Source organism: Oncorhynchus mykiss, chromosome 3, assembly GCF_057628025.1.
Source record: "Oncorhynchus mykiss isolate SJ-2025 chromosome 3, ASM5762802v1, whole genome shotgun sequence".
Classification (NCBI taxonomy): domain Eukaryota; kingdom Metazoa; phylum Chordata; class Actinopteri; order Salmoniformes; family Salmonidae; genus Oncorhynchus; species Oncorhynchus mykiss.
Genome location: NC_143024.1, coordinates 53,609,829 through 53,622,454, shown reverse-complemented (window position 1 = coordinate 53,622,454; position 12,626 = coordinate 53,609,829). Strand labels below are relative to the sequence as shown.

General features: G+C 43.3%; 1 protein-coding gene across 1 annotated transcript in view; it reads right to left on the bottom strand.

The window, feature by feature from the left end:
• spegb (striated muscle enriched protein kinase b) overlaps positions 1-12,626 on the bottom strand; it is a 128,963-nt gene that overhangs the window by 20,424 nt on the left and 95,913 nt on the right. The window contains exons 18-31 of the mRNA XM_021596902.3: positions 11,398-11,570; positions 11,001-11,113; positions 10,504-10,672; positions 9,830-9,929; positions 8,619-8,819; positions 8,344-8,401; positions 7,974-8,051; positions 4,605-4,777; positions 4,491-4,517; positions 4,031-4,183; positions 3,750-3,792; positions 3,572-3,640; positions 677-3,437; positions 137-289 (exon numbers count right to left, since the gene is read on the bottom strand). Of these exons, the coding sequence (XP_021452577.2) occupies positions 137-289; positions 677-3,437; positions 3,572-3,640; positions 3,750-3,792; positions 4,031-4,183; positions 4,491-4,517; positions 4,605-4,777; positions 7,974-8,051; positions 8,344-8,401; positions 8,619-8,819; positions 9,830-9,929; positions 10,504-10,672; positions 11,001-11,113; positions 11,398-11,570 (4,271 nt within the window). The remainder of the gene's footprint in view (positions 1-136; positions 290-676; positions 3,438-3,571; positions 3,641-3,749; positions 3,793-4,030; positions 4,184-4,490; positions 4,518-4,604; positions 4,778-7,973; positions 8,052-8,343; positions 8,402-8,618; positions 8,820-9,829; positions 9,930-10,503; positions 10,673-11,000; positions 11,114-11,397; positions 11,571-12,626) is intronic.

The following is a 12,626-nucleotide window of genomic DNA, read 5'->3' as shown; positions in this document are numbered from 1 at the left end:
TCACTACTTATATTCAACTACTTTTCATTTCAAATAAAATATATCTGAATACTTATTTTGAAATGTAATTGAGATTACCAGGTCTGGAAATTTGGATGAACAATCTCTTTAAGGAATGAGGGACGTTAAGTATTACCAGATGCCAGTCTGGAGTAGGAGCGAGAGCGTAGGGAGCCATTTTCTCTGGCAATAGCCGTTGGAATATCAGGCTGCGAGACCGTCTTGTCTCTCTTGCTGCCTCTGGTTAGGCCCCAACGGTCCCATCGGGACCTACGTTCGCCCTCTGCCCCTACCAGAGGGAACAAACATAACAAAGTTAAATCAACAGAAATAGTAACAAAGAAAAAGGGGATGGTAGCACACATAGGGAAGCATGTTTACTAAGATTAACTTTTTTTGTATCTCAGTGTGCAAGAACACAGGTTTGGTTGGGGAAGGGGGTGGGAGGGTTTGCATAATTGTTAAAATGTATGATTCTTATTACATTTTTAGTACCACTCCAGAATAGTGACATTGTCTCTGTACAGTGATAATACACGCGTTAATTGGTAACGTTTGGTTTTGTCTAATTCTGCTCAGTAATCATCTTCAAATGAATCATATGACCTTTTCAGGTGTAGGGGGAACATGTTCATTCTAAAGAAATGTTATTTATATGTTGGTAGAAGTCTCGTACCCTTTGATGCTGTCTCCAACTTGACGCTGGACATGGACTCCAGGGAATCTGAGGAAGCTCCGGTGCCTGACTGAGAGCCCAGCTGGTTCTGAGGGACACTGGGTCCAGCCATATTCTTTAGGCTACGTCCCTCGGAAGTCGACCTGCGCAGAATAGAGAACAGGGGTGTCTTCTTGCTCTCTGGCTTGTTGGCTTCCCTCTCCTCTGCCGCTACCTTCCTCTCCTCCGAGGCACTGCGGATCCTCATGGATATTCCGGACACCGTCGACTCGATCTTCCTGCGCATGGCCATGACTGGCGACTCGTTTGGCTTCTTTGGCTCCTTGACCTCCTGTTCCACCTCGGCTTCCATTCCCCCATCCATCCTCATCATCTCCACTTCCTTTCTCTCCTGAGAATGGGATCCTCTTCGGCCGGGGAGAGCCCAGGAGAGCCGGCGCCTGGGAGCCACCGGTTCTTCCTCATTTGGCTTTTCTATCTTGCGCTCGGCTGACGGAGTCCTCTTGAGGCGCATGGAGAGCCTTCTCATAAAACCTTGATCCTTCTGGGCCTCGCGGAGATCCTGCACCGACTTGGACTTCTCCTCCAGTCTCCTAGGGACAAACTCAAGCGGTGCTCCAACGGGCCCAGGGCGGTATACATCTTCGCCTGACTCGGCAGAGTCCAAAGAGGCTACTTGTTTCTCCTCAGGCTTTGACCAGTTGAGAAGCTTCAGGCCTCGAATGACGGAAGAGTCACGCTTTTTGAAGCGTGCCTTGAATATTTCCTCTGAGGCAATGTCCTGGAGGTTTAGTCCCCCTGGCGAGAGCTCATGTTGGGGTGTGGGGCATGGGGAAACCCTGGGTGGACTCATTTCCTTGGGCTCGGGGGATGCCACCCTTGAAAAGACAGCAGGGTGTTCCCCTGGTGTAGATAGCAGAGTTACTGGCTTTGATGGGTCAGGGACAGTTGTAGATGTGGGTATTAATGTTGGTGCTGGAAATGGGGCTTGAGCAAGGACTGGAACAACTACAGGGGTGGAGTCTGCTAATGGGGGGCTAACTAGGGGCTGAAGCGAGGGGACCATGATGGTTTGCATTATGCTAGCGTACGCAGAGGTCCTACCGTCTGGGAGTACAGTAAGGGCAGGTGAAGAGGGAGCGACGTACGTAGGTGGAAAGGGAGTCACAACATTATCTGCTGCTCTTGAAAATGCTGGTGCTGGCGTGACCCTTATGGAGCTTGTAGTAATGACCATCTCAGAAGATTTTACTGGTGCCTTCACTTCTTCTTCTTTGACTTCTTTTTGTACTTCTTTGTGTATTTCTTCAACTTCTCTAGCTTTCGGATCATCTACAGGAACAGTCTCTTTTTCCTCAATCTCTTCTTTCTCTTCTTCCATTGGTTCCTCTAATGTAAGAACCCTCACATGAGGGCTAGGCTCCCTCCAAGTAGGGATAGGCTCCCTCAGATCCACGTACTCTGGTTCAATCATTGCTTCTTCTGACAAGCTCATGTTCTTCTTTGAGAAACCACCTGTGTTCGATCTCTGGTCTGCATTACTGTCTGTGGACACGCCATCCATTTTTTTGCCAATGGATTCCACAGTCTTAATCTTTTTGTCCTCCATCTTGGTTGTTGTCTCCTGTTCCCCAGGCTCTGGACTTGGTATGGGAAGTTTAGGGGAAGGTTCCCTGGGAGTCACAGGGCGTGAGTCATTCTTGAATGGCTCAGTGAGAGCAGACATGGATATGGCCTCCTTGAGTCTTCGCTCCTCTATCTGCGGGATCTCCAGTGGCTCCCCGGACCGTCTGTGCAGAGGAATGGGCTCTGCATCTCCTTGACTGAAGGAGGCGCTCTTGCGAAGCAATTTGGGTTTGGGCTCGTCTTCTCCAGGCTGGTCGCTGGAAGCTGCCCTGGTTAATGGGGGAACCCCTAAGCGGGGGGCGTGTGAGTAGCGTTCCAGTGACAACCGCTGCTTTCCATCGTCCATGCCCAGCGTCTCCAGCAGGGGTCCTCGCAGGCCGCTCATCTTCTTGTCTACAGAGCCGCCTCGAAGTAGCCTCTGCCGCATCAGCTCCAGTTTGAGAGCATAGTCCTCCTGACTCAGAGGCCCTGGGCTTGTGCTCCTCCTAGGCAGCTCCATGGATACTGTCTTTTTGAGGACTTGCCGGCCCCTTTCCGGAGTTTCCTCTTCTGCACCCTCTTCTGGTACGAGGTGGAGTAGCAGCGCACTGTCGGCAGAGCCCCCTCTACGCAGCGGCCCCCTTCTGGTTCCTCCCTTTGGCTTATCTGACTCTAAGCTCAAGCCTCTGCACAAGGGCCTTCTTTCCTTCTCAGATACTTGCACCAACTCTGCGGGAGCCTCCTCGTCCGAAGACCCCTTGTCATTTTCTAGCGTTGACCTTTTCCTGGTGTGGCTTTTACCTGCGGAATCTCCAGCCTCTTTCTCTCTCCCAGTGGTTTCACTCACCATCTTCTGTTGGCCATGAGCGACTGCTGATCCTGGTCTGTCAATGGGGCCGTTTGGCCTGCCTGTGCCTTCCTGATCGTCCGGGATCTCATTCAGAGACATTCTTGATCCGGAGAACTCCATGGTGAGTGGCATTGGAATGAAGGGCAGCTCGTCAATATCTTCGTCAGAGTCAGAGGACGATGATGGTGGGGGTGAGCCCTCTTTGAGGTGTCGGGGAACAGCGATGGAGATGTGGCTGGATGAGTCGTTCAGCAACTCAGGGATGGACCTCATTACCATTTTGGATTTGTAGCTGATAAGGGACCGCTGAAAAGATGGACATAAACAAATATTAGACTGAATATGATAAAAATAAAAATCATGGCTTGAATTGTATAATAATAATAATAATAATAATAATAATAATAATAATAATAAAGTTGCTTTGACAGATCCCTTACCTGCCACTTTCGGCGAGACACAAACTTCTTGAGGGCCTCTGTGCTTATGGCCTTCCCCTTGGTAAGGGTCTTTATGAAAAAATGAAAACAGAATAGATTAGCATATATTACTCCGTAGAACAGGGCCCTAAAGTTATGCGTCACACATGAGTCCATAGTCAAAGTTCTCATGCCTCACCTTGAACCATGGATGACGGAGACACTCCTGTGTATCAGGCCTACTAAAGGGATGACATGATACCATTTTACATTAGATTTCTAGTTTGTCTTAAGAAGCCCACAAATGTATAAGAACAGAGGAAACATCCTAAGGACAAATCCTATCTTGACATCCGTAACTAAAATTGTCTGGAACATTGACAATTAAATCAAATGCATGTAGCTGACATGACATTCTGAGTAGCACATGGACATCTCAAGTTTTGGCTGAACATGTTAAAATCTATAGGTTTCACTTACAGTCTGTCTGCCACCAGCAGTTTGATGATGAATCCCTTGGCTTCACGGCACAGTTCAGCGAACATACTCTCCTCAAAAGCCACATTGTAGTTCCTGATGTTGAGCACGGAGCTGCGGTCATTTTCTCCAGCAAACGGAGATACTCCAGTCAAGCTGAAATGCAGAAACACCTGTTAATTTCTCTTCCTCTCACTAATTGTTCACTGATTCTAGACCCATGTTCCAATTTTATTACAGGTCCATGAGGGGGCAAATATGGCCTTTTGACAGGGTCTCTAATAGTAATTAAAATAGGAATGAACAATTACTTATGTGGTGTTTATTTATCCATTTGGCTTGTAGTGTGCATGTGCATAATAATTCCATGCTTAAATTGTGATTAATCATCTTATGAATCAATGATTGGTTTTGTAATCACTGCATAGACACCATATTTAAGACAGATTTAATGTGTATCTACCACAGATATGTGATGACTCCAATCGGCCTGGGAAAAGAAAGAAGAGAATTAGAGAGGATCCATTTGTGATGGGAATCAAGTTTTAAACACTTTAATGTCTTCCAGCATTTTTACCAGATGTCAGTTGCCTTGGATACAGGAGTTTGGTTGACAATTTCTGGAGCGACAAATTCTGGTGTGCCGTATTTGCAGTATTGAGCCTCGTCGGGTGTGAGCTCTATGGCGTTGCCGAAATCACAGATGCGGATCTGATCACCATGGTGGTCTGCCATGAGTATGTTATCAGGCTAGGGAGGAAACCCAAAGATAAGGTCAGAGTTCAGAATAAAGACCAGTGGTCATAGTCAAAATCTTGTTTTTGACTAAATGTATGCATTCAGGGGGACATATTTCTTGTCTAAATGCACACTTGCAATAAACAAACAGAAACAGTACTACCCAGAATACATTTTGTGAGATATCTTTAAGGCCAGGCCCAACACCCTAATAGGGATATTCTGTTATATCGCAATCAACTTTTTTTTTTTATGAAAAAATTTAAAATACGCACATTTTGTGATATCTCATAAAAATTTGGAATACCACGCAAATACATTTTTCTGGCCACTGGATGAAGTCAGCCTAAATAGTTTTTATTTTATTTCTTTAAGACACTCCAGGATAAATATTTGTTTAAATATTTCCACAGTATCTGTAAAATACTAAAGACATTTTTGGTGCATTTTTCCAAATAAAATATTATCTAAAATAAAAAATGTGCATTAGCATCGAATAGCCCCCTGTGATATGCAACTTTTCAGGGAAGTCAGGAACCAATAAACTCAATCAGTTAGAAAAGCTATGGTTAGCTTTTTCAAACAGAAATCTGCATCCTGTAACACTAATTCCAAAAAGTTCTGGGACAATATAAAGTCCATGGAGAATAAGAGCACCTTCTCCCAGCTGTTCCAGATAGCAGATGTTCTGAAAGAGCTGCAAAACCTGGACCCGTACAAATCAGCTGGGCTAGACAATCTGGACCCTCTCTTTCTAAAATGATCCGCCAATATTGTTGTAACCCCTATTACTAGCCTATTCAACCTCTCTATCGTATCATCTGAGATCCCCAAAGATTGGAAAGCTGCCGTGGTCATCCCCCTCTTCAAATGGGAGATACTCTAGACCCAAACTGTTATAGACCTACAGTATATCCAGCCTGCCCTACCTTTCTAAAATCTTCGAAAGCCAAGTTAACAAACAGGTCACCGACCATTTCGAATCCCACCATACCTTCTCCGCTATGCAATCTGGTTTCCGAGCTGGTCATGGGTGCACCTCAGCCACGTCAAGGTCCTAAACGATATCATAACCGCCATCAATAAAAGACAATACTGTGCAGCCGTCTTCATCGACCTGGCCAAGGCTTTCGACTCTGTCAATCACTACATTATTATCGGCAGACTCAATAGCCTTGGCTTCTCAAATGACTGCTTCGCCTGGTTCACAAACTACTTCTCAGATAGAGTTCAATGTGTCAAATCGGAGGGCCTGTTGTCTGGCCCTCTGGCTGTCTCTAAGGGGGTGCCACAGGGTTCAATTCTCAGGCCAACTCTTTTCTCTGTATACATCAATGATGTCGCTCTTGCTGCTGGTGATTCTCTGATCCACCTCCTATGCAGACGACACCATTCTGTATACATCTGGCCCTTCTTTGGACACTGTGTAAACAAACCTCCAAACGATCTTTTTTGCCATACAACACTCCTTCCGAGGCCTCCAACTGCTTTTAAATGCAAGTAAAGCTAAATGCATGCTCTTCAACCAATTGCTGCACGCTCCTGCCCGCGCGACGAGCATCACTACTCTGGACGGTTCTGACTTAGAATATGTAGACAACTACAAATACCTAGGTGTCTGGTTAGACTGTAAACTCTCCTTCCTCGCATTATGCATCTCCAATCCAAAATTAAATCTAGAATTGGCTTCCTATTTCGCAACAAAGCCTCCTTCACTCATGTTGCCAAACATACCCTCGTAAAACTGACTATCTTACCAATCCTTGACTTCGGCGATGTCATTTACAAAATAGCCTCCAACACTCTACTGAGCAAATTGGATGTAGTCTATCAAAGTGCCATCCATTTTATCACCAGTGCCCCATATACTACCCACCACTGCAACCTGTATGCTCTCGTTGGCTGGCCCTCGCAACATATTCACCGCCAAACCCACTTGCTCCAGGTCATCTATAAGTCTTTGCTAGGTAATGCCCCACCTTATCTCAGCTCAATGGTCACCATAGCAACACCCGTAGCACGTGCTCCAGCAGGTATATTTCACTGGTCACCCCCAAAGCCAACACTTCCTTTGGGCGCCTTTCCTTCCAGTTCTCTGCTGCCAATGACTGGAATGAGTTGCAAAAATCACTGAAGTTGGAGTCTTATATCTCCCGCTATAACTTTGAGCATCAGCTGTCAGAGCAGTTTACCGATCACTGTACCTGTACACAGCCAATCTGTAAATAGCACACCCAACCTCATCCCCATATTGTTACTTATCCTCTCTCTTTCACACCCCAGTATCTCTACTTGCACAGCATCATCTGCACATCTATCACTTCAGTGTTAATGCTAAATTGTAATTATTTTGCCTCCATTGCTTATTTATTGCCTTACCTCCCTACTCTTCTACATTTGCACACACTGTACATAGCTTTTTATATTGTGTTATCGACTGTATGTTTGTTTATGTGTAACTCTGTGTTGTTTTTGTCGCACTGCTTTTTTTTACATTGGCCCAGTTGCAGTTGTAAATGAGAACTTGTTCTCAACTGGCCTACCTGGTTAAATTAAGGTTAACTAAAATTAAATGAAACTTCAAAGACTCAATCATGGACACTCTTACTGACAGTTGTGGCTGCTTTGCATGATGTATTGTTGTCTCTACCTTGACTTTTGTGCTGTTGTCTGCGCCCAGTAATGTTTTTACCATGTTTTGTGTTGCTACCATGCTGTGTTGTCATGTGTTGCTGCCTTGCTATGTTGTCGTCTTAGGTCTGTCTTTATGTAGTGTTGTTGTCTCTCATCGTGATGTGTGTTTTATCCTATAATTAATTTATTTGTTATTTTTTTAATCCCAGACCCTGTCCCCGCAGGCCGTCATTGTAAATAAAAATGTGTTCTTTAACTGACTTGCCTAGTGAAATAAAGGTAACATTCTCTGTGAAATGGGATTCGGAATTATGTGGAATGCAATGTAGTGAGCTTTGAAATTACAGATGTATGTCCATTTTAAAGTGGTTAAAATTCATTCAAATGTTAATGACAGTAGTATGATAAACAAAATAAAATATATATTTTTGGCATTTTTATGTTTACTTTTTGAAAAAACTCATTAAATGGACCAAAATACCAACAAATCTCAGAATTGATAGGTAGATGCAAAAATGTTATTTCAGCCTGAGGTGCCTGACCTTAAAACTCTTTTAACTAAAAAGACGTTTACCTTGATATCCAGATGGACGATATTTTGATGGTGAAGGTAGTCCACACCCTCCAACAGCTGTCTCATACAGGAGCGGATCTGCAGGTATACCAAGGGTTATGTTACTGTCATTATGTTACGTTTTGTAAAGATGTTATGGGAGACACATTCTTATACAATAAGAGAAACAGGGTGGTTTGATCATATCAAGTGTTACCCAAGGTCCCACTTATCCCTGTAAAAGTGTGTGGATTTACTTGGTTGGTCTTCCTTTGATAATAATTCTAGGTGCCAAGTTGGTAAAGACGAGTTCAAGGATCTTACAATAGGGGTCCCTGTTACTCATGATCCCATAATTAAGTGTCCTCCAAGCACACAGTAACCAACTCACGTCCGACTCCATCACTGTAGATTTCTTTGTAAACCTCTCCAGAAGTTCCTCGTTGCATCTTTATGCATTGATCAAGGAGATTTATGACACTGGAAATATTTCATAATTATGACAGGAGATGAATGACGGAAACAAATATGCAAACACAGGATTGTGAGTGTGTCTGTGCATCTACAAAAAATATAGACTGTTATACCTTCAATTTTCCCCACTCTTCAAGTCAAATGGAATACTGTGTAAAAGGCACCAGTGAGTATGAACTCTGAAAAGGATACATCTCTGTGACAATGATGACTGCATTCTTCTTCTCAAAGGCATCATGGAAATACAGGACTCTCTCGTGGTCCAACCCAGACAGCAGATTCATCTCTCTAAGTGCAGAGGCCTTCCTCTTGGCTCGGGCAGATATGAACTTGGCAGCATACTCTATTTTCCCCACTTTCTGCGTCACTCGTTTTGCATAGGAGAAAGCTCCTCTAAAAAAATATTGTTATTGATTAGGATGTAACATTTTACAGTCACTTTCATGTAAAAGCATTAACCAACAATTTCTAAACAGAAACACATATTTCATTATTTATAAGCATTACTTAATAATTAGAACATTTATAAGGAAACAGTTCTTACAATTAATACAAAATTAGGAATTGATTTGTTGGTTTTACATTTACATGTAGTGCCAGTCAAAAGAATGGCCACACCTACTCACCTACACCATAATTTCCAAATAAATTCATTAAAAATCTTACAATGTGATTTTCTGGATTTTTTTTCTCATTTTGTCTGTCATAGTTGAAGTGTACCTATGATGAAAATTACAGGCCTCTCTCATCTTTTTAAGTGGGAGAACTTGCACAATTGGTGGCTGACTAAATACTTTTTTGCCCCACTGTAAACATACACTGAGTGCACAAAACATTAGGGACACCTTCCTAATTTTGAGTTGCACCCTCTTGTGCACCTCAGAACAGCCTTAATTCTTTGAGGCATGGACTCTATAAGGTATCAAGCGTTCCACAGGGATGCTGGCCCATGTTGACTACAATGCTTCCCACAGTTGTGACAAGAAGGCTGGATGTCCTTTGGGTGGTGGACCATTCTTGATACACACAGGAAAACCCAGCAGTGTTTCAGTTCTTGACACACTCAAACCGGTGCTCCTGGCACCTGCTACCATAACACGTTCAAAGTCACTTTAATCTTTTGTCTTGCCCATTCACCCTGTGAACGGCACATATCCAAAATTCATGTTTCAACTGTCTCATGGCTTAAAAATCGTTTTTTAACATGTCTCCTCCCCTTCATCTACACTGATTGAAGTGGATTTAAGTGACAATAAGGGATCATAGCTTTCACCTCGATTCACCTGGTCAGTCTATGTCGTGGAAAGAGCAGGTGTTCCTAATGTTCTGTACACTCAGTGTATGTATATGTATGTGTATATATATTTCTTCTTCCTAGCTTTCTTTACAAACTGGTGCCTCACCTCCCGATTTCCTTGTGGATGTCATAGTAGTCAGTCAGCCGGCGCATCTTCCTGAGAATGGTCTCCTCGTCCTCCATTGAATCCTCCTTGTCTTCTCTAACTGCAAGGCAACGTAAAAGTGAGGACACACAATTACAATGCAGCCTAATTACAGGCCGATATGTCATAGTATTCTGGGCCTGAGTTAATCACATTCCCAACCTTTAATTTACATCAGCCTCTGCGTACTGTAGCTGCATCTCAACAATCTGACTAATACGTGTCCTTGGTGAGTAGTATGAGGTGCGAGCAGTGGGTCAGTTTCAGAGAAATCTGCATAAGCAATGCTGAATGGACATTTCACTCCAAAAATTAAAGTTTATCTAATGTTTTCAGACCTCAAAATGAATCCACGTCCTTTGACATCGGTTATGTAGATCCGGCTGTCTCCACCTCAAATAAATGGAAAAGATAAGCACCCTTTCACTTGGGGATTAAGTTATATTGCTGGATCGACACAACTGATGGCCTAGGTTGTGGACATATCTCGTAATTCATCTACTTTTGAGGTCTGAAAACATTGGACAAACTTTAATTTTGGAGTGAAATGTCCCTTTAATTAATTTGCTTACACGACTACGCCTTTGCGTCAACACTGGAAAGCATATTTGATTAAAGAGTACGGAGAGGCTTACCTGTGTGCACGGTGAGCTCAGCCTTACAGGACACAGAGCCAGCCAGGTTCTTGGCTGTGCAGGTATACACTCCTGAATCTTCCGGACTTGTGTTGAGCACCACGAGGGAGCATTCGTTGTCGTCATACACAAAGGTGATGTGACTACTCTCACACAACAATATATCATCCTGAAACCAAGTCACAATAAGTCACTCTGAATGTAATATTTTTTTTCTTCATAACAATAAACATGCATATAGTAAAATGATTACATAGAATGTCAATGTTACTTGTAATTACGCACTTACTATATTAGAAACTTATTTGAAACATAATGTGGACAGTTTCCTCTCACTACAATTCAGTCATTGTTTATGTACCTTCTTACCAGCTGAGTACCTACATTCTGGTTATCAATCTTGTTAGCTATTGAGTAACTACAAGGCATGAGGGTGAAATTAATAAAGGGTTCCAATGATATAAAACGCTCATATGTTTGTGTCTCAATTTATGCACCTTAAACCACATGATGTCGGGAATGGGCTTGCCCTCCACGACCACAGCCAGACGAGGCGTATCTCCCATGTGCACATCCACATCCTCCATGATTGTCTCAAAGGTTGGCGGTGCTACAGATAGGGAACACGAGAATGTGTTTGATTTTTCACAATACTCAGTATCTCGATACTTAAAGTATCATTGCAAGGAAACACGACGCAAACTAAATGTCCTTACAATGTACCTTGCTGCAGAAAGGCATTTTGAAAGAGTAGCTAACTTTTTAATGGCCATAACTGTTGTTAATTATATGAGTTTCCCCTTTCAAAACATTGGAAAGTTCTTTGAGTGCCTGTTATTAGTGATATATCCAAAAATCCAAATCATTATCATAATCCATCATTATTACACTCACCTGCCATTTCCACACTAAAGATGCAGGAGTCGCTGCCAAACTTGTTGGAGGCCACACACATCAGCTGACCCAAGTCGCCACTCTTCACCCTCAGGATCTTCAAAGAGTGCTGGTCGTCATCGGGCATACTCATCTCATACAGCCCATGTTTGGTGGCAAGGACCACTCCTCTCCTGAACGCAGAGAACAATAAGGCAACTTACAAATCCCATTGTTGGGGTGTTGCTACTTTTTGGGGGTAAGAACTTTTGTTGTGTGACTGTTTCACACATTTTATTGTTTTATCCTACAGTCCTTGGTATTAAAATTACATTTTTGCATTTTTGTGGATTCAATTGTGGTAGAGCAAACAAGAAGGCCAGCTGCAAGAGTTGATTAATGGCTCAATGTGTTGGAGCATGGTTTTGGCAACATAAAGCATGTGGGTTTGACTCCCACATGGGTCATACACAGTGCATTCGGAAAGTATTCAGACTGCTTCACCTTTTCCACATTTTGTGATGTTACAGCCTTATTCTAAAATGGATTTAACCGTTTTTTCCCCTCATCAATCTACACACAATACCCCATAATGAGAAAGCAAAAACAGGTTTTTACACATTTTTGCAAATGTATTACAAATAAAAAACTTAAATATCACATTTACATAAGTATTCAGACCCTTTACTCAGTACTTTATTGACACACCTTTGGCAGCGATTACAGCCGCTTGTCTTCTTGGGTACCACGCTATAAGTTTGGCATACCTGTATTTGGGAGTTTCTCTCATTCTTCTTTGAAGATCCTCTCAAGCTCTGTCAGGTTGGATGGGGAGCTTTGCTGCACAGCTCTTTTAGGTTCTCTCCAGAGATGTTCGATCGGCTTCAAGTCTAGGCTCTGGCCGGGCCACTCAAGGACATTCTGAGACTTGTCCCGAAGCCACTCCTGCCTTGTCTTGGCTGTGTTCTTAGGGTTGTTGTCCTGTTGGAAGGTGAACCTTCACCCCAGTCTGAGTTCCTGAGCGCTCTGGAGCAGGTTTTCATTAAGGATCCCTCTGTACTTTGCTCCGTTCAACTTTCCCTCGATCCTGACTAGTCTCCCAGTCCCTGCCACTGAAAAACATACCCACAGCATGATGCTGCCACCACCATACTTCACCATAGGGATGGTGCCAGCTTTCCTCCAGATGTGACGCTTGGCATTCAGGCCAAAGAGTTCAATATTGGTTTCATCAGACCAGAGACTTTTTG